We start from the raw sequence: 22888 nt of genomic DNA on the forward strand, positions 1-22888 counted from the left end.
ACCCTGAAGGACTACCACCAGCGTACAAGGGACACCAAAAGGACCTTCATCAGAGACAAAGTCAAGACCAACGCATCCAACGTCTAGGAACTGTTCAACGTCATTCAGCAGTTCGCAAAACCCACCTGCGAAGCCACTGACATCACACCCTCCCAGGAACTCTGCGACAAACTCAGCTCCTTCTTCCACCTGAAGATCAAGGCCCTTTACGACAATTTCAGCGAGCCAGCAGAAAACAGCACAACATCACCCACCACCGCTGAGAAACCGATCCTCACCTCCTGGGCACCCGTGTCCATCGAAGTCCTCTCCTCAACCATGAAGAAGATGCACTCAGGAGCCCCAACAGACCCCTGCCCCCCTCACATCTTCCACAGGGCCGCCGCAGTCATCGCACCCAAACTAGGACGAACAATCTACTCCCCCCTCCCCCTCCCGCCCTCTCATCCGGCATCTGCCCAGACTGGAAGCATGCAGCGGTGAAACCCCTCCTCAAGAAACCAACAGCCGACCCAACTGACCTGATGAACTACCGGCCCATCTCCCTCCTCCCCTTCGCAGCCAAAGTAACCGAAAGACTCGTGAGCTGACCGCCTTCATCGAAGAAAACTCCATCCTAGACGCATCCCAGTCCGGCTTCCGCATCAACCACAGCACAGAGACCGCCATCCTCGCCGCCACCGACGACATCCGCATGCTGCTAGACTAGGGACACACTGCAGCCCTCATTCTCCTAGACCTCTCCGCAGCCTTCGACACCGTCTCACATCGCACGCTAGCCGCCAGACTTCGCAACGCAGGAATACAGGGATCCGCCCTCGACTGGATCCTATCCTTCCTCTCCGGCAGAACCCAGAGGATCAGACTCCTCCCCGCCCCCCTTCCTCTCCGACCCCACTGACCTCATCTGCGGAGTACCTCAGGGATCTTCACTAAGCCCGACGCTCTTCAGCATCTACATGGCCCCCATCGCCGCCATCGTGAGACAGCACGGGCTCAGCATTGTATCCTACGCCGACGACACACAACTCATCCTCTCCCTCACCAAGAACCCAGAAATCACCAGTCTCCGCTTCCAGGAAGGAATGAGAAACGTAGCCGCCTGATGAATGACAGCTGCCTAAAGCTTAACTCCGAGAAGACAGAGGTCCTCATCCTCGGACCCTGCACCTCCTCCTGGGACAACACCTGGTGGCCCTCCGCCCTTGGGAGTCCACCCACCCCGACAGACCACGCTCGGAACTCTGCATATTCCTCGACTCCTCCCTCTTCATGAACTGCCAGATCAACGCCGTCGCATCCACCAGTTTCAACTGCCTCCGCATCCTCCGTGAAACCTTCAAATGGATCCCACCCGACTGCAGAAAGACCGTCACCCACACACTCATAACCAGCAGACTACACTATGGCAACGCACTCTACGCCGGAATCAACAAAACTCTTCTACACAAACTCCAAACCATCCAGAACGCCGCAGCCAGGTTCATTCTAGGGACACCACGCCACGAACATATGACCCAACACCTACAAAGCCTACACTGGCTCCCTGTCGAGAAGAGGATCACCTTCAAACTCCTCACCCACGCCTACAAATCCCTCAACAACATCGGACCCGCATACCTCAACGACCGAGTTTGTTTCCACGTACCCAAGAGGAACCTCCGCTCCGCTGACCTCACCCTGGCAGAGGTCCCCCGCATCTGCAGAAACGGAACCGGCGGGAGAGCCTTCTCCTACATTGCAGCCCAATCCTGGAACAAGCTCCCAGCCAACATCAGACGCTCCCCAACTCTCCACACGTTCAGGAAGGACCTCAAGACTGGGCTCTTCGACTGACCTGGAGCTGTTCCCCCCCCCCCAACCCCCCCACCCCCCAGCACCTTGAGACCCTCGCGGGTGAGTAGCGCGCTCTATAAACCACTGATTGATTGATTGATATTGTTCTGTTGCCAAAACTGACGCATGGCTTGAGTATGTCCTCACTTGCAAGGATGGTGATGAGGAAGAAAAATGAGGCGGTAATGTTCACATTACTTACCAGTGATCCCATTACTCTGTTTCTGTTTTTGTTTCTCATCCCAGGCCTTACTCACTCCCGATCGCAAATCTGGACTTAGACTTCAGACGTACCAAAACAGTGGATAGGTTATGTGCCTTTATTTAGGGTAACATTGTCAGGGAGAAGTTCCTGGTTTCAGTAGGCCTGGATCTTTTTGCTTTTGAACTACCAGGTTATTGGGCATTTACTGTGAGTCTCAATCACAGTAAACTGGATTAAGAGTCCGAGCCGCCAGTATTTACCTTTTAAAATCAGGTCTTTTGCACTGTAGCAAGGGCAATAGGCTTTGAGTTGGCTACAGATGCATGTGTACGCATAAGTCTGCGCGAACATGTGCCAATTTAGCATGCGAGACTGCCGTCTAGCTCATCCCAATATGTGCTCACAGCTAGTCTGTTGGAAAAGGTACTCTTTAGGTTTTGTGCTGACCCGATGTAGGCCTTGATGTGAGTGGGCTTTCATAATGTAAGACTGAAGTGCCTAATGCTTAACTGAGAGTATGTACTTACTTTATTATTCATTATGGGTGACAACTGCACTGACAGTGCCATCTTTGTTAGGCCAAGGGGCTAGTGTGACACACCAATCATATTGTAAAACTGAACCCAGAGTGCAGATTCAAAGTCACTTTTGTCATATCTGCACTCCTTCTGGCACCACACAATAGAGCCCGTGGATAGTGGTTGGGCTTATTCCCAGTAACCAAAAGAGTGGAAATTAGGTATGCTAATTACCTTTCACACTGCACTCGCCCTGGGAAGGATCACTTCCACAGAAACAAACATGCATTGGCATAGCCAATAGGTCTAGTTTTTGAGACCTCATAAGTGTTTAGCCAGAGCTATTGACTTTGTCAATGTCTTTACGTTATGTTGTAGAGCAGTGTGGGTGCTCTGCAGCATGTTGAAAAGTTATAATAAAAAGTATTCTAAGCATGTATGTTACCTTGTATATAATCAATAAGAAATTGTCTAGGTGAAACCTAGAAAATTAGATGCTGCATTTGCTTCAACGCCGACGTACGGGTTTCCTAGAAAAGTCTGCTCAGTCCCAAAGGAGTCAGTGATGATCATAGGGCCAGGCCTGCCCAGGCTCGCAGTTTGGCTTGCTATACACGTAAGTGGAGGGTGTGACATCATATGCATGCTGCAAGGACTGGGTGAACGAGGCCTTTGGATGAGACTGGCAGGCCAAAGCAGCGCCTTGTCTTGAGATTTTGTTACTGAACAAACATCCCAAACTAAAAAATTTCAAAATTATCAAAATTTACTATATAAAACAGCAACATGGGCTGATGCACAGTGAAAGGCCCTTTCCAATGGTTGACTGGTCACCTTTCAGAAGTTTATTGCTGAATTTGAATGTTAAATTCTACTCTGTCACACCTCCTCATCAGCCACACTGCTAAGCACTGCATCTCATAACACAGTGCACCTGTGATCAGTAAAATGGAAAGTCTTCCCAGATAGGATAAGGCCAACACCTTTCTAAATACGCACCCTGCTACCCATGCAAGAGATTTAGTGTCTCACATAAGGAAAAGTAAGCCCTATCTGTAGGAAGCTGGCTCTGTATATACTACACCAAAGTAAGGTATAGTGTGCACAGTCAGGTGGAACCCCCAAAGGTAGGCAGAAGTAAAAGTAGATAATACCTTACTCTCTATTTGTGGTAGTGTGGTCAAAAAGTAAGGCTTTATCAGAGGGTAGTGTTAAGCATTTATTGTGCGCACTTAGGCAAGAAATGATGTCACATACTCAAAGACCGAACTCAGACCAATTTGTTTGTATAAAAATAATATTTTAGTTATTTTATTTCTAGAACAAAGCCAGGCCTGGTGTAGGTAAGTGAAATAATACTTTGCAGGTATATTGCCGTTAAATACAGTTTGAATGCAGATGGATGCAATTGGTTTGTTCACAGGTTAGTCAACAGTTAAATTACTTTACAGTTACTTTTGAGATTACTTTGTTTGTTACTCTTTAGTTTACTTTTTAAGTTACATTTTCTACTCCGTGTGATATGCCTGATTTTCCTAGAGAAAAGGTAAGTAATTCAGTTTTGTAAATTTACGGTTTCTTAGGGTTTCATACAAACCAACTCCACACTTAGAAGATTTTTCACAGAAAAGCAGTCAGTGCTGTCCTATGGAAGAAAACCGTGTTATCGGTAAGTACTTAGGTTTTGAAGTTAGTATTCTGGGGTTAGAACCAGGGTTCCCCCAGCGTCAAGGATACACTTTCTGAGCACCCTCAGCAGCACTAGGGTGGCTGGGTGCAGAGTGCTGAGGCCTAGTGTTATCCAAAGGGGTATAGAGGGGCTCTGGTAGGTGGCTGCTAATGAGCAGGCCACAAGGTTGTGGGAGCAAAGCTTCTGGCGTTAGGCTCAGGGCAAAGGAGGATCGGATTTAGCATACAAGGTGCATCCACAGGGGCGGCCGGGTGCAGGGTGCTTTTTTGGGGTCGGGTGCCCTGTTGTTTTCAATGGGGATTCTCCAGTTACCACCAAGACTGCAGGCTCGGAGACAAAGATATTCTGGAGGTGACCACTGGTTGGAGAGGTAAGTTGGGATGTCTTGGGATGCCATGACACCGTCGGTTGGGCCACCCAAGGCCGTGGGACGTCGGGTGCAGGGGTGTCTTTTGGTATCTGGTTTTTCTTACTAGCTCTGGTCGCGGTCAGCGGATCCTCCAGAAAGGGGCTGCAGGCGTCGGTTGGAGACTTAAGGCAGGTCAGGGATCACCAGATCCCAGGTCAGGATCGCCGGGGAGACCTCCTCTTGGTGTTGGGCCACTCAAACTCAGGCTGTGGGCGTTGGGTGCAGAGTGGTGCAGACTCGCGAAGCCAGAGTCTGTGGGTGAGCAAATCCGGTGCTCACAGGAGACCAGGTCTGGTTTGGGAAGGGAGAGCTGGTCTTCCGATTTCTTGGGGGCTGCTGGCTGCAGGACACACAGCAAGTCGCGACAGGCCGGTATGGCTGGAGCCAAGTCAGTTGGTGTCCTCTTCAACACGGCTCTTTGGTCCTTCTTCTTCTTGTTTCTTCTTGTCTGAGGAGGAATGGTTCATGGCTGCCTCTAAATACTAAATTTAGGGGCGTTACAGGTAGGTACAGGTTTCTACCAATGGGTCCCTTCCATGGGTTGGGTACCCCCCCTATTATGCCATCCTCCAGTGGGAGGGGAGAATAAGCGTCGCTCTGATTGGCTGGGTCCCCTCATCCTCAAGATGGCGGGGACTGAGTTGTGCTTCACCTTGTCTCCTCTACCTGAGGGATGGAGTTGGCAAAGGTGGGCACACCTCTCCTCCTAACTTGGTTTTCCCACCGATTCTCCCGCCCAAAGTGGGGATCAGAACCGGTGGGGGCCAGTTGCTGGGAGCAGCAAATGGCTGGGATAGCTCACAAAGGCGGCAAGCCCATCCTGGGGCAGGAGGCGTGGCACCTCGTCCCAGGATGTGCTTTTGTTCAGGACCCTGAGAGCAGTAGGGGTCCAGAAACATGTCTGGTGGTGGCAGCTGGCAAGCAGCCACTCAGCCTGGACACTAGAGTTAGGTTGTTTTTCAGGGGGCATCTCTAAGATGCCCTCTAATTGCATTTTTCATTAAATTCCACACTGGCATCAGTGTGGGTTTAATGTGCTGAGAAGTTTGATACCAAATTTCCCAGTTTTCAGTAAAGCCATTATGGTGCTGTGACCATATACTCTTTATGGCATTGCTGCACTTACAATGTCTAAGAATTGACTTAGACACTGTAGAGGTACAGGGCTCATGCACCTGTACCCTCACCACTGGTATAGGGCACCCAGCTAGAGGGGTGGCTTACCTATACCAGGGATGTGTCCCATGTTGACTTTTCACTTTGTTCTGCACCAAAACACGCAGCCTGCAATGGCAGTGTTAGTATGTATAAAGGTACAGGGCATCTAAGGGTGGCACAATAAGTGCTGCAGCCCTTAGAGGTCTTCCCTGGTCACAGTTCCCTTGGTACCTATGGTACCTCTTACAAGGGACTTGCTTGTGGCCAGAGTGTTGCCATTTGGGTTTTGCAACAGTACAGTTTAGAGAAAGGACATAGGCCCTAGGTACCTGGTTGGCAGGAACCTAGGGCACACTCAGTCAAACTACATCAACATTAGGCAAAAAGTGAAGGGCAACCATGCAAAAAGGGGCACTTTCCTACACTATCTACATTTCAGAACACAGTTGTGATGTCACAACCAGCACAGGTCGCTTACCTCTGGTGAGGATTGCAAGGGTCATAGGTTCGAATAGCAGCTGCAATGCATCTGGGCATTGTGTGTGTTCTGCCTTGTCACACCCTTGGCTGTCTGTCTGAAGCGGGCTGCAAGCTTCTGTCAAAAGCCCCTTCTTAGACCTGGACACATCAAACAGGAGTGGCGCTGGATAGGGGAGCTGCCGTGAAAGCAGCAGCCGTAGCGGCATGCTTCCTGCCCTCTCCTCACGCGGGCGTCACAAGCTCCAGACCCCCGGCTTGGATGTTTTACATGAACCGCAAGAGGCAGCAAATGTAAGCTCAATTTGTTCACAGAGCGCACAGCTTTAATGGGGCAAAGCATGCCCATTGTAATCATTTTACATACGTGGTTACATTTCAGCTGGCAACATGGCTCCATGAGATAAACATTTGTTGCTGGCATTTCCCATGATCTGGAGGTCACAAATATCAATCCTGACAAGGCCAATTCAGTCTTCCATCTTCCTGACGCCACTGAAAGACAAATATAGTACAATTATTGTGTTGATAGACTTACAAAATGAGGTCTTAAAAGGATTATTCTTCAGGAACCTACAGGAGGTGTTCAGGAGCAGCACCTCTTCCATATTTGTTTGATATTTGTAACATGCATTTCTAGTCTTATGTGAAGTGAGTGACGTATCAAGTATTTTCAGGTAGCATAAGTGGACTAGGCATGAACAGGCATCAAAATAAAGCTAAGCTTTCTTCCTTTATTTTGTGAAAGATTACGAGATTGTTCTGCGTGTAAGAAGAAACAAAAACCACTATCATTCTCTCTGTTTTGTGTTGCTTCAGTAGAAGGGGAATTTCCCATTGCTTGCTTACAGGGTTAAACCGTTAAAAGCAGCTAACATTTTCGAAAACATACATATGCTTCACATGGAAGGATTATTTGAGCTTGTTTTTGCAAACAAGTTGTTCTGAGTGAGTATGCTGCTTCCTGTTCTGGAGAAATACTATGTAGAGAAAGGTATATAATTTGTCGTTACTAGGGAAGATAGAGCAGGAGAGGGGCCAGTTATTGCGGGGCACACGGTCTGTTGTGACACTCACGAGGACACACTGGCATGCAACATTGCGGTGGGGTTACATGAATGACCAACTAAATCATAATATGATGCTATGATTGAGGGTATTGCTAGGTTGCTCCCAGAGCCATAGTCATTTGTTCTGCAGTGCTCACCTTCTCTTGTGGCTAATAAGGCTGTGATGTCAGGCAGTTGGTCTCCCTGCACCAAGACAGTAGGGGTTTGCCATGGCCAGCCTACGTGTTTCACTTCAATGGAAATCAACTCCTCTTGCTTGCAAATCCCAAATCTCCAAGGGTTGTGTAGCGAAAAGCAAATCCCCGGGGGAGATTCTGATGGGCTCATGAACAGTACGTCACGGAAAGGAGCAAAAATGCAGAAATGCTTCAAAGTGAAAGCATTGCTGGTCCCAAGGTACTGCACCCCCTCCTCCGAGAAGGGAGTCAGAAGAAAAAAAATAAGCCTTGTGCTCCCAGAGCAGATAAACAGTAGAGCACAGAATGTTAACAGGAAGATACAAGCAATAAACGGCATGGGAGCAATTCACTTCACACCACTAACCGGGCGATTGGAGGCTTACAGTAAACGGCGTGGGCAGCGACGCAACCAAAGATAAATAAATAAAAAAAAGAAGTGCGCTGAAGATAAACATATGGCCGATAGTGAAAGGATCGCTGTAGCAGGGGCAGTCTCCAGGGTGGGAACCAAACAGCCAAAAGGCAGGACAAATGTTAACTATTCACCAACAAAACCAAAGAAATTTAGAAAGGCAGACGAAACAACCAATGAAAAGCCCTGGGCATGTTCAAAGCCCACAGACTGAATACAGTTACACAGCATGAGCCGTGAGGGCAACGGCAGGAATCACTCACCCCTGGCATCATCCAGAGCGCCGTGAGGGGAACGGCAGGACTACACTGATCAGCAGTCCCGGGGGCGGCGCACAACACTCCTGCTACTAACGCGCCCGGAGGCGCTTTAAGAACTCAGTGCGCCGAGAGCTCCTGGGGGCAGTTACACAGCGTGAGCCGTGAGGGCAACGGCAGGAATCACTCACCCCTTGCATCATCCAGAGCGCCGTGAGGGGAACGGCAGGACTACACTGCCCAGCAGTCCCGGGGGCGGCGCACAACACTCACGCTACTAACGCGCCCGGAGGCGCTTTAAGAACTCGGAGCGCCGAGAGCTCCTGGGGGCAGTTGCATAGCGTGAGCCGTGAGGGCAACGGCAGGAATCACTCACCCCTTGCATCATCCAGAGCGCCGTGAGGGGAACGGCAGGACTACACTGCCCAGCAGTCCCGGGGGCGGCGCACAACACTCGCGCTACTAACGCGCCCGGAGGCGCTTTAAGAACTCGGAACGCCTCCCGCATCGCGGGACGCGCGCGGGCAGCGCCGGGCTGAGCCCGGGCAGAGGGCGGGCCGTCTGGTGCCGTCCGGGGCACGAAGAGGCAGGGCTGGGCCCGGACTTTAACATCCAACGATGGGTAAGCACAAAAATGTTTCTAATTCGGAGGGAGGTAGAAAAGCTAAGCTACTGAGACACGATTATTTCGTATCTTTCATCAGCTGTGGGGGCTCTCTCTAAGGAAATTGCAAATGCTGAACAGGAACTTGGCATAGCATCTCCCACTCCATCGGTTCTCTTGACCAATAGCGATATTACCCATGCACAACACGTCCCTTTGGAACCTGAGGTGAGGGTTGTGAGCCTTAACCCCAGCGAGGCTGGGGCCATTGGTCCCCTTACTGATAATACTTCTGCGCCAATCTTGCTACAACGGGCTCAGGTGTCCATCCCTGAGATCAGGTCGACTATAACAAGGAGGAAGAAGGCTGCTGGGGCCCTAAAAATCGTTCCTGTGCCAATTGACGATCTAGGTGACCACCTAGACAGACTGTTTACTGATCGCATCGAACCCTTGCTGGTGGGCATTGCAAAAGATATTGTGGAGACACTGAACACTTGCTTAGCGAGCTTAATAAAGAAATGTGCCTTCATAGAAACCTTGGCCAACAAACATGCCCCATCCCGGGAACCTCATAACGTGCCCAGGGACTTCTTGGGCAATAGTGCTAGTGTCGCCGCAAGCCAGGGCAGTCCGATATTGACCAATAGTGGTGTGGTCTTAAATAACCCTGGGACTCGGGTCTCTTGTTCAGTATCCAGCAGTTTAAATCCTGCCTACCCTACTCCAGGCTTACCAGACAGCCATATACTGTCACATTGTCCCCCTATTAGTGTGCGGGCAAAAGGCTGCCATCTGAATATAAACCTGCCCCCGGAGGCCACTCCCCTAGTTGCTACATTCATAGGAGTTGCCCCTCTTAAGTTGGGAGAATCAGAACAAGTCACTGATCTAATATATAAGGCCAAACAATGGTGTGCAGAATTTTCCTGTGGAGGGCTGAATATTTCAGACAGGATAATCATGGCAAGAAGGGTGGGTTGGATAGGAAACTCCACTAAGCACATACACTGTGTCATAGTCAATTTTGACAGCCCTGACTTGGCTGATAGATTGTTTTGGGATGGCTCAGCAATTTCAGATTCTGGTCTTATGAGACCAGTCCCTTTGGGCTTCTTCTACCCACCTCCTGATATACACCATTTACCATCATCACACTACACCCCACGTAGGCTAGAAAATGAAGGATGGGTTCGGAGTATTGCGCCAGGTGATACATGCACAGGGAGGAATCGCCGTTCAAACCATGTAAAGGGGGGCCCAAATGTTATTGCTGGACCTTATCTGTGGTCTGCGTCTGTGGCTGGGGCGGGGCTTGGGTCGGCTCTGAGTAACCGCTTCTCTCCCCTTTCAGACATAGAGGAGCTGGACTGACGCCCAGTAGTGACATTGCCTGCTTCTCATGGGGCCTCCAAAACCAATGCATCAGCAGTCTGTAAACTTATCAGCTGGAATGTAGCTGGTATTAGAGCAAAAAGGACAGACACAGCCTGGCTAGATTTTGTCGCTAACTACGACATCATCGCCATCCAAGAGTCTTTGGATTCATCCCCTAGTTTTTGGCTAGATGGCTACACTAGTTTTGTTATTCCAGCAACCCCCAGTAGCGCGGGTAGAGCTAAAGGTGGACTTATTTTTCTTTTCACATTAAAATTACGAGGGTCATTAAAAATGATCGAGTCGGGCTCGCCCAACTTTTTAATTGTGGAATGGGTTGTTTCCTCCACTCACAAATTAATACTAATTAATTTTTATAATTCCTGGGTAAGGGAAGATGGGAACAAGCACATTGTCGCATTGGAAAAGTTCTTGTCAAACTATAGCCTAAACAACCACTCCTATTTCGATCTTATCTTAATGGATGATTTTAATATTCACCCTTGTAGTGATTTATGCCACTTTGGTGAGTACGAGGGCCCGTCAGGCTCACAGGCCCCCCATTTTTAGCTCACCAAAACAGGGGAGGTCCTTGAAGAGTTGTTGGCCAATTTCAATATTTTGGAATTGATTAATACTGATGGGGTGCTTCGTACAAACACCTATAAAGGGTCTGACCATGGCTCAGTTATTGACTATATCTTTCTGACTCCTGGCATTCTACATAAGGCGGTGACCTACAAAGTGATTGTTTCCACTTATAGCAATCATGACCCGTTGTTGCTTGAGTTATCGTGGAGAAAATGTATGGACAATTGTTCTAGCTCCCTCCGAGGGGAAACTGCCCTAGCTCCAACGGACCAAGGGAGAAGGCTCAAGTGGGCAAAGGTGGTCCCGGAAAATTTTACTGAAATTTTACTTCCCAAAATTGAGGACAATATAGTTATCTGTCAGGATAGAGAAGCCACAAAGCCAGAAATCATGGGGGCTTTCGAGCGAATAGGCGCCCAAATATCAAATGACCTGATGACAACTTCTAGTCAGCAAGGCGACAAACCACATAAATGGTTTGATTCAAACTGCTCGAAAGCTCATAGGGTTTTAAAAAAAGCATTGCTATCTATTCCGAGAGATAAGGCCCTTATTGCTAAATTGAGGAAGGAATATAAGTTAACCATTGGCAGCAAAAAAAATGCCATTAAAAATGACGCTTGGGAAAAACTACTCGCAACAGATGTATTGCACGATAGTAGCCAGTTTTGGGCTATTATTAACCAGCCCTTTTTCTCAGAAACAGACAATATGGTAATGGATTGTGTAATTAGTGAGGATAAATGGCTGCTTCATTTCCAAGAAGTCTATGGTAACACAGATACTGACACACAATATAACCCACCAGTGGCCCCTGCGTTTGCTCCCCTTGTCTTTAATTGCGAGGAAGTGGAGAAAGCAATTTTGGAAACCACCAGAAACAAAGCACCCGGCCCTGATGGCGTGCCAGCAGATTTTTACATCCATTTACCAAAATTCTGGGCAAAGGTGCTAACTAATGTTTTCTGTGCTGCTAATGGTAATATTTTCCCCTCTACATGGGCTACCTCAATTATTGTGCCGATTTTTAAAAAGGGGCAGCGCGATGACCCGGGGTGCTATAGACCCATCTCCCTGTTAGACTCTGCGATTAAGATACTGGGCAGAGTCTTATTGCACAGGCTAAGAGATAACATAGAGAGCAACGAGGGTCTCTCTAATATCCAGTATGGTTTTAGAGAGAAAAGAGGCACCTTGGACCAATGTTCGAATCTCCACCTCCTGATTTCCAAGTATAGGGTGGCCAAGGAGGGGTCTCTATTTTTGGCATTCATGGACCTCTCCTCGGCTTTCGATTTGGTAAACAGGCCTAAGCTGTGGCTAATCCTATTAGAGTTTGGGGTTGACCAAACACTTGTCCACTTTATGGCATCCCTTCATCAGGAACTGTTTGCTGCGGTTAGGGTCACCAGGGAGGGCAGATGCACGAAACGATTTTAGAGAGGGGGGTGCGCCAGGGTTGTATCCTGGCCCCCCTCCTCTTTATTATCTACATCAATGGCTTGGGAAAACATCAGGTGGAACTGGGGGCCGACATTCCGCGTGTAGGAGAGATCTTAATTCCTGCTCTCCTATACGCGGATGATGCAGTACTACTAGCTCGTACTGGCGTGGGTCTCCAAAGACTGTTGGACCAATTTGGGGTTTTCTTGGACCGACTAGACTTGAAGATAAACGCCAAAAAGTCACACACGATGGTGGTTGGCCATCATGGACGTAGGCTAAAAGCAAAAACCTTTTTCTGTAAAGGGGAGGTGGTATCCAGGGTGGCTGTTTTTCCCTATCTGGGTGTCCTTTTCGACGAGAAGGGGTCATGGGCCCCCCAAATTAAGGCCAAGAGTATATCCATGGCCCGCTCGTCGTCAGCCCTTATGGGTTTCTCAAAGAGGCTTGGGTCTAGGCCCATGGAGGCTCTTTTTTAAAAGTTTACAACACCAAATGCATTCCGATTGCCTCCTATGGATCTCCCCTGTGGGGCTATGTACTTGTGGAGAAAATCCAAAGAGTGGAGAATAGATTTATCAGATACCTTTTGTCTGTCCCTAAATCCTCCCCGACCTTTTCTATCCATTTGGAGGTGGGTCTGGACTACGTCACAGACAGGTTGAAACTGGCCCCTTTGATCTTTTGGGTAAAAACATGGCTTAATTCAGAGCTAACCTTGAACCATGCCATTATGACTGACATCATGGCAATGGATCTGGCTAACAAAATACCTTGACTGGCATTACTTGAAAAAAGCTTTCCAACAGTTGGGCCGTATAGAACTCTCCCAGTCGCCATCTTGTATTAGGAGGGAGGATGTCTACTGGATCAAGACACAATTCCTTGATAGGGCTAGATTGGTTCGCGAGGAGCAGGAGCTTGCGAAACCAGCTGCTAGATCGCACTTTATGTTAACTACTTCCCCATCACTAGAGCCTTATCTTAAAATTGTTACTAAACCCTTTCATAGGTTCCTGTTGACGAAATTCAGGTTCAACTTGATCCATTTTACTCTGGGTAATTATCCATCATGGGCGAAACCAGAAGCGGGTCCCCCCTGTAATTGTGATAAATTTTCTCAGCAAGACACCATGCATTTTATCATGTTTTGTGAGACATATAGGGACATAAGGCAACAATATCTGTTACCAATCCTGAGAGAGGCTGGCTTTATTCAAGTCAGGCCTGCATTAATTTATCTCCAGCTCCAGGGCTCCACCCGCATCATCTTTTGTGTGGCCAGTTTTTTAGTGGCGGCTATTAGGATTAAGAAATTGAAAGACCCACCTAATGTATTATTCTAACTAATCATGTTTTTAAGTAAGATTCTATCATGTTCAATTGTCATGCATCAACTAAAAAATGTTTTTCCTGTATTTATTTTCAGATACACGATCGTCCGTTTTTATGTTGTATGTATGTTAATTTTATGCCTTTTATGATTTTAACAAATCGAATAAAGTGTATTTGACTGACTGACTGAATACAGCATGTCTCCAAGAAAGCGCATGCGCGCTGCCTAGGCTCGACCTAATAAGGACAGCCAGACATCTGGAGCTAAACACAGGAGGGTCTTCCCATTAAAAATGTTAATATTGTTTCTTGTGGGTCCCCAACAAGAGAGGCATTATAGACGTAAATTAGAAGTGTAGGAGGGTTGCCAGGAGTGCACAGTCCCCAGAGGAGCCTCTAAAAACTGATAGAAAGTAGTCATCAATTTCTCAGGGGTTTATATTAATGATTTCAGGTGATGTCATTGTCTTTTGAGCACTCCTGGAGCTGGAGATTTTGCTCCGAAGCCCTGAAGTGTGGGAACCCTCTGTAAATGGTTCCTAAGGCTGCCGTGGCTGCATGTTGAAAATGAACAACGGCTCGAACATATATTGTTGAAACTGAAGTGCTATATAGACATTGACAAAATTGACAGTGAATACTTTTTTCTTCATGAAGATACTTGGAATGCTTTTTAATAATCACAAGGCTAACAGTGAGTCATTACAATCCCTAACGAATGTCATTGTAAGATGGTACCATCCTTAGTAAGGTTAATGGTGATGCATTGAGTATATATGGCCTATTTGTGCTCTTCCTAATTTGGTGATACCCTAATAAAGCCAATAGGCCTGCCATTTCAGAACTACTCCTCCTTATATTGTGTCTCGTATATGTTGAGGGGATACTGTGGTTTGAGGGTTCAAGATTCACCAGTGTTGTGAACAGTTAAGAGGGTGTCACCCAAAGAATTTCCACCTATCATTGTGTGCATACTTGTAAATTACTCCGTAGTATGGAGTTGTGTATGCGTAATAAACTACTTTTTCATTTTATAAGTAAAAACACAGATTGGACAATGATTTATAGGGCCTTTTCTGCATGCCTGCGAACTGGGGTAACAGTCTACACCACCTCCCTTGAGTAAGCCTTGGATTGCTCTTCCTCACTACCGTGAGAGTCAAGTGCTACAACAGGGTGCAAGCTTCCCAGTTATCAAAAAGTTGTTGATTTTATTACTTGTGGATTTAATACTTGTAAAGGACCACATACATTGCAACTAATTACCCATAATCGTATGACTTTAAGGGTGGCTGCAGGGAGCCCTCCCCACACTTCTGGCCTAGGAAGAAGAAGAAAAAATCTAATTAACTGTAAGTGATCTGAATATTAAGTCCACATTGAATTAAAAGGCCACTAAAAATAAGTGAGAGAAGTTGAAACAATATCACATTGAGGTCTTTCCAAACTATAAACTGATGGCAGTAGGCGCTTAATGTTTTTCAGTAGTCCACACATCTTTTTTTGGAACAGTGATTAAAGGGAGAACAGTGATGCAGGCTGTGACCATTTGCTTGAACCTAGATAAAAATGTCTGGGGGTGTGTGACCAAATCAGCACGATGTAGACACAACTGCAAGAAATGGCAGAAATGAAAAATACATTCCCTGCTTTCAACAATACGGGTCAACTCCACACACCTCCTAGAGCACCATGTACAATTTGAGGCCCCAGTAGGTGGAAGAATGGACTCCGAGATGAGGCACCGCACAAAGTACGAGACAAGACGACCATCTTGGGAGCTTGGAAACATAAGGGTGCGGCCTCACTTATAACGATGTCCCGGATTTGCTTCCAGAGACACTGAGCACTCATGTAGTGAGCTTCCGCTGGGAACTGTTCAGGAAGCCCACACACTGGTAATTGATGTTGAGTGAGTGCCGGTGTGCTTTTGTCTATGTAGGAAAGTGAGCGATGGGCTGGCGGAATTTACAACTACACCAGCTCGAGAATGCATTTACCTCATACCCACAAATGAGGTTTATGAATTGCTAACATGCAGTTACGCCAATGTTGTAAAGGGGATCGGAATGCTTATGCCTTGCTTGCACCCTACTCAGCCCATTCCTAAAAGCTATTCCAAGCCTGAAATAGACAGCCTCAAGTTTATGCCATCTGAGAAAGACTTAGAAGGAATGCCCAATACTATTTGAACATCGAGGCAGAAGTGCTGTTGACCCGTGATAGCCCAAGAGGGACGGGTCCATTCTTTAAAAGCTACTGAGGAGCCCCATGAAACGCCTGGAAAGAGATCAGCAGCAGCGTGACCTACGTTCTGCTGGATAGCCAAAGATAGTGACAAGATACAAAACCTTCCCGAGATGGTTATGACAAAATGTCCACAATGAGGGGAGTAGACCACCAATCACTTATAGACTAAAACTTAATTACAAGCTTGACAGAAATGCGGTAAACAAATCTTGAAAACGCTGGCAGAACAAATTCAATCTCTGAAGACCAAGATCCACAAAGGGATATCAGATATAACAGAAATGATTTGTACGCTGGGGGACACAGTTCATACCAATGAGGATGCCATATTGCAACTCCGAACTGAGGTACTAGAGGCTTACATGCTATCATGGGCAACAGCAGATGAGGTGGAGGACCTAAGACAGAAGTTTGAGGACCTTGTGGATAGGTCCTAGAGGGATAATACCCTAATCCCTAACGCCAGAGAAAATATTGAGGGCCCATGCAGGACCACTTTTTGCTCTACTATGTCCATGTACTTATTGGGTGAAGAAGACCCTCGAATGATTGATATTTTGAGAGCCCACAGGGTAGGCCCACCAAAGCTTGAAGTGGGCCTTTGTCGTAAGGACACTGCTGTACAATTGGCTCTAAGAAGTAAAGGATAAGATTTTACACACGTCTCACCAACAAGAAGTGACTGACTGCTTGAACATTTGAGAGGGTTAAACTTCACATAGGTAAATTGTGGTGTGAGCCGAAGCCATAACGTTTTTTCACACTGAGTTGACGTTGACAATGTCTGCTCAGTTTACTTGGTATATATTGATTTGTTGGTGTTGGGGAAGGGGAGGGTGGGTGTTCACACATATACGTCCAGGAAAACTGTATTACAGATTCAAGATGGTAGGGGCAGAGTTAAGGATGCACAAAACAGAGACATAGCAGTATAGATCACTGAGCAGATGAGGTAGCAATCATAAGATTAATGTTGTGCAACATTAGAGGCCTAAATGCCCCTGTGAAACACCACAAAATTTGGAGGGCGATACGCAGTGACACCCCAGTGTAATTTACAATACGCACACTACTAGCCAGGGACACAAGATAATTGACCCACAAGCATTATCCCTCACAGTACTTTGACACCTCAAAGGACAAGAAAACAAGAGGAGTAATCCTGGCAGCGATTAGGTTCCTATCTCTAGGAGTGAGTAAATCCATATTGGACAAGATGGAAGGTAGATATATCATTTGTGATGGGCACCCTCTTTGCTTGAGATGTCACCTTGGTGGCCTCTTATGCACTCAGCACGGGCTAGGAGGGTCTTATAGAACAGATATTAGATATCCTTCAGGCCAAAATGAGAGCGGTGATCCTATGGACAGGAGAATTTAATATAGTTCCCTACCCGGTGAACATAACAACCACAGGATACGTACACTGGGGGAAGGACCTGAGACTTCTGGCTATGTGATGGAAACACCATCCTAGAGACAGACAATAAATATACTTTATTTTCTCATAATGAAAAGACATTTGCAAGCTTTGACCTCATTTGGGGAACTCACATGATGTACATCCAAACACTTAAAATAGACAAAGGGCTGGTTTTAATTTTTTTATTTCTGGTCAAGCTGCTGTGGTGTGAGTTGAAGGGCCAGACAGAAGAGTGCTTTGAGATCACTCAAACTGGTGATATTTCACCAACTGTCCTCTGGACGCTTTTAAGGCAATAGTTGGGGTCAAAGCAGTCCCCATCAGGACCCACTAAAACTCACATGGTCTCTCACAAAAGAGAAACTAGAGGCTGACTTGAGGGAGAAGGAGGTGCAATATAAAGAGAAAAAGTCTCTTTCACCTATGAGGGAAATGACAAATTTGCAGGCAGCTGGACCTGTTACTGACCGAGGGACTGGAGAAAGCATTGCTATGGTTAAAGCATAGATTCTATGAGAAAGCTCATAAAGTGGACAGAATTCTGCACACTGCCTAACAAGAGTGAACTATACTACATGTAACCTAACCAGAAACTGTCAAATGGGAATCTATCCAGAACTTTGATAACAATGATGCTCCCAAAGTTGGCCCCAGATAAATACCCATGTTACTCTTTGCAGATGATACCCTCCTTAATTTGAAAACACCCGGAGTATTACAATCTATTTTAGATCGCTTTTTATTGTTCTTTGCAGATCGTGGGTTGGAACTGAATGTCTGCAAAACCAAGTGTATGGTGTTTAATCCTTACAGGTCCCTGATGCTAGGCTGCAGGTTTATAACACAGCACTTGAATTGGTCAAGGATTTTGTATATCTTGGATTGAGGCTTACTCATAATTTTAGTTGGAAGGACGAGATTAATAAAAGTGCTCTCAAGCTGCTGCAGGAGATTGGAGTGATACTGAAAATGGCAAAGAAATTAAAATCTAAGCATCTAATGCCAGCACTAGAAATATATAAAGTAAAGGCAAATGTGCTGCTCTCTATGGTGCAGAGCTTTGGGGACTTGCAGAATTTGCTAGCTGTGTGTGATAGAGAACAGATTTCTTAGACACCTTCTAATCTCCCACAGAGCATGCCCACACTCCCCTTGCTGCAGGACATGGGGTTGTACCCGGTTTCCTCTATTATAAAGTCGAGACCTTTAGTCATTTGGCATAGGCTCTGTCTACCCCTGAACTAGGCCCTTATAGGGAGTCAGTGAGGGAACTCTTTAAAACAGCAGCCCATTTAAGAATTTCCTGAATGTCTTAGGCAAAGAAAATGCTCTACGTTCTAGCTCTTGAAAAGTTTTGGGACAATCCAGAAGAGGCTCCTGCTACCCACGACAATTGATTAAAGATCAGTGTAGAGATTACCTTTAAAGTGATAAGTTTAAAACTTGCAAGACATATAGTCTAACAGACCTATTGCTTGATTTTAAGATTATGCCCTCATATGAAGCAGCGATTGTTACCTTACAAGGCTCCTTGTCTGGACAATTGTACCTGAAGTTCAGGTATTGGACTCTCCCATTTGCACAATTCACCACTAAATGGGAGAAGTCTAACAGTACATCCAAAAGCGTGTCCTGTCTGCAACTATCCCTCTGAGTCTATTTCTAATGTTTTATTCTTTTGTGCTGCCTGTCGAGGACAACGCAAGAAATAGATCATTCCATTGTGACATCTCTGATAAAGCTCTGAGGATTCTTAAGTCTGATACAAGTGAAGTGATTGTGGTTAGTATTGCTAAATTTTTACAGGCATCTTGGATAATATGCAAACGATCAGAATAAACAATTGTACGACTGCCTGAGGTCTAGGATATAGGTCAATGAGATGGCGGGTTGTGCCATCATTTTATGGAATAGCCCCCTCTATGTTCTAATCAAGATATTAATAAGTTAATGAGTTGAAAATTACTGTGACTTCCCCTTTGGAGCAGATGCCCCTTTTAGAATAGTTTGTAGCAGTAAATGCTATTGTCCTGTTTGAACAGATAGAATGCTTTAAAATCTATTACATTTGTACTGCTAATATGAGCAAATTGCAACACTTGATTCTTCTCTAGTGGACAGAACGTACATTTTTTATATTATATATTTTCTTTTTAACAGTGTTATTCTGCTATGTTTTATGGATTTGTAATCCGAAATAAACAATAATGAATGTATAACAGAAAGAGGTGCTGAGCCAAAGGTAAAGCAAACATCCAACAAGTGATTCGGACAGCAGCTGAGTTTCGAGAGTAGAGCTGGACTCAGCAGTATTTAGAAAAGTGCAAGATGTTGGGTAAACATTTTACTTATTGATTTAGTTGGCAGTGTTCTATGGGTCCAAATGTGGACTTGCAGATACATCAAAGTGCTCGCTCCTTCACACCAGACACCGGTGCAAAGTCCATGCTTTTCTGTTCAATACAGATAACATCAGTGTCATTTAAGAACGCCAGATACTTTTAGGATATGGAGTTCTGAATTTAGAATGATGGTTTAGTATAAATTGAGAACTGTACATGACATATGTTTCACCCCTTCTTTTTCCCCATTGCAGTGGTATCCTCTCTGCTCTCGGAAATCTTTTATCCCAGGTTATTGAAAAAAGACGAAAATACTCCTCTTCCCGGAGCTTTGAGTTGAGTGGACCTCTTCGATTTGCTGCTTACGGGTGAGTGGTCCCTGTGACCATCCCTTTCATGATTATTCCCAGCCTCATCAGTAAACTGATACACTTACACCTTTCAATGGCTTTTGACTACAATAGACCTCATTAATGGTATAGACCCATAACTCTGTGTTTTTGTTTCCATTTCTGGAGTCTGATTTAACTGTTTCGTTCATGTATCTTCCTGAGCGACAAATAGGCAGACAACACTCAGATCTGACTCAGATTGCGTAATGTATAAACACTCCTCAATATGACACCTGACTACTAGTATGTGTTAAACCAGTCTGTGCCCGTGGTGTTCTATTACTCCATGCAATTACCAAAATAGGCTGAAATTAAACTGAGGAGTTGGTAAGGCCAAGTGCAGCGGCATTTTCTCTTCGGGAAAAATCACTGTTGATAAGACCCTTCATTGCCCCCCTCCCCCCAGTGTTTGAAGTGTTTAAATCCCCTTCACACCTTGGACAGGGTTTTACACTTGTCCTTGTCAGAATTACATTTCTGATCTTTTCCAGGGTGAGATGGTGATGGAGAAGAGATTCTGAGTACTAACCGCCCGAAAGGCACACTGTAGGAGTGAAGTAAAAATCTTTCTGTATCCAAATCATTTTACGAATGTAAACCAGTGTTTGAGAATTCCCAAACTGGTTTAACACACGTAAAAAAGGCTTTTGCACTTTTAAGCTAAACTGACACAAGCGTATATCTTTGGCAGTGGGTCCCTCTAGTTTCCCAGAATGGTTGTACAGCGGGCCAAGCAGACCTGTGAAACCAAGAAAGCGCAATGTCTCTGTGCCGGGCTTTGCAGTAGATACTCCTACTGAAAGTCCTGTAAAGGGGCATTTGCACACTGCTTTGGGCACAGGAATATATCTATGAGACCACCCTATTGGGTTTCAACAGGAAGTTAACAATGGGTATTATCTGTGAAAACAGCAGTGAGAACACTATTGCATACACTGAACCGCATGAGTGGCAAGGCAGCGAAAGGGGCATAGATTGGCTAATAACCCAGGCTTCAGACTCTTGAGAAATAAATACAAACCTATGTGAGTAAACAATGAAACACTTACCAAATACTAATAACCCAAGAGGAACACAAAGACAGGGAAAAAATAAAAAATAAAGGACAAAGTAAACAAGCCTACAGAGCAGAGAACAAGTGCTCTGGAACATCAATAGGGAGGTGCTGGAGACAGGCCAAGCTGGTGTATGGGACAAGCCACGTGGCAACATGCGTTAGGTTCGGAAATAATCTGCAGCTACACAAGGAACAAACTACTGCAGAGGACCTAAGTAGACAAAGGACAAAATGTGCAAACAGAAAAAGGGAACTAGAGACTCCGAGGCAAGGCTAAGGTAAAGAGTTAAAGCAAGGTAAACAGCTGTAGTTGACTCCTAAGAAGAAAACAAACAATCTGCCTGCAGAGGGACTACAGCAAAGTATAAAAGTAAACAAAGCAGAATGAACAAGAAGAAAAAAGTTAACCAAATGCCAGGATCTCTCTATAAACCTAAAGACTACAGAGGCCTTAGAAAAGAGAAAAGTAACAAAAGCACAGGGGTGGGGACTGCAAAGAGAAAGACAGAGAGAGCGCACAAGGAGCAGACACCGAGGCACTTGTTGGAAGCAGTGAGGAAAGAAGCAGCTGGAAACTACAAATGGCAAGGCTGGAAAAGGCTGAAGCAAAACTACAACAAGCATTGGCAAAGCCCGTGTCAGTTATTGGTTTTGCAATATCTTTGAGCCATGTTATACAGTAGCGTGGCTGCTGTTCAGCATGCCTGAAAGTTAGTGAGGTAGAGGAGAATGATGTGAAGCAGAGTCGAGTGGCTTGGGTTAGAGTAGAGTGGCATAGAGTGGAGTGGTTTGTAGTTGAATGGAGTCTCATTGAGTGGAATGGAGTGGCATTGAGTAGAGTGAAGTTGAGTAGCATTGTATGGAGCAGAATGGCGTGGAGCAGAATGGCGTAGAGCGGAGTGGTTTAGAGTGGCATTATGTGGAGTGGAGTAGAGCAGCGTAGAGTGGCAGTGTGTGGAACTGGGTGGCATAGATTGGGGTGACATAGAGTGGAGTAGCATAAAGTGGCGTGGAGTGGCATAGAGTAGAGTGGAGTGGTGTAGAGAAGTGTGCTGCAAAAAGATGAGGAAGAAAGCATGTACTTGGTCCATACCCCAAGCTAACGCCCAGAAGGAAGGGAAGCCTATGGGCCTATAGTGGAGTGGTTGTGAGTGACATGGCGTAGAGCGGAGTGGCGTAGAGCAGAGTAGTATGTGAAATGGAGTAGCTTAGAGTGGCGTAGAGTTCTATAGAGTGGAGTGGCATAGATAGGAGTGGTATAGAGTGGCGTGGTGTAGAGTGGAGCAGAGTAATGCAGTTGTGGGTGTAAGTAACTAAAGCATCGGTAGAGACAGCAGATAGTGTGAAAGGAACATTAATAAGAAGCTGTATGCCTGCTTTAAAAGCAGTGAAGTACATTGCACATCCAGGAATAGTGTGTTGCAAAAAGATGAGTAAGAACACATGTACTTGGCCCATGCTCTAGGGAGAAACTAACACAAGAAAGGAAGGGAAGCCTACGGGAACAAAGCAATCGAAAGATGTACATGTGAAGGTTTAATAACTCTGAGGTGCCTGTGGCTCTGTCCAATGTTTCAGACCCTAAATGTGAGGACTTGCAGGGCAGCTGTATTAAACTGCTTCAAAGGTGAATCTAGACAGTTAACAGGGTGATATTCAAAGTTTATGAAAAAAGCTACTGCAATCCAAAATGTACATTAATGATTTTAAAGGTAACCAGAGGAAATTTAAACACACAATGGAGCACAAAGCACTTTTTATTTGTACGGAGCTCTCTTTGGGCCCTGTTGGGTTAGGTATGATAGACCAACATGGATTATTGGTCAAGACAAAGAGGATTCAGGTGGCGAAATGAAAATTGCC

General features: G+C 45.9%; 1 protein-coding gene across 4 annotated transcripts in view; it reads left to right on the plus strand.

Annotated features, from left to right (window-relative positions):
• The window catches only part of PXMP2 (peroxisomal membrane protein 2), a 148390-nt gene that overhangs the window by 23006 nt on the left and 102496 nt on the right, over positions 1–22888 (plus strand). For all 4 annotated transcript variants that reach the window (XM_085633544.1, XM_085633545.1, XM_085633541.1 and 1 more), the window contains exon 3: positions 19831–19944. In XM_085633544.1, coding sequence (XP_085489670.1) covers positions 19831–19944 — 114 coding nt within the window. The remainder of the gene's footprint in view (positions 1–19830; positions 19945–22888) is intronic.

Source organism: Triturus cristatus, chromosome 11, assembly GCF_964204655.1.
Source record: "Triturus cristatus chromosome 11, aTriCri1.1, whole genome shotgun sequence".
Classification (NCBI taxonomy): Eukaryota; Metazoa; Chordata; class Amphibia; order Caudata; family Salamandridae; genus Triturus; species Triturus cristatus.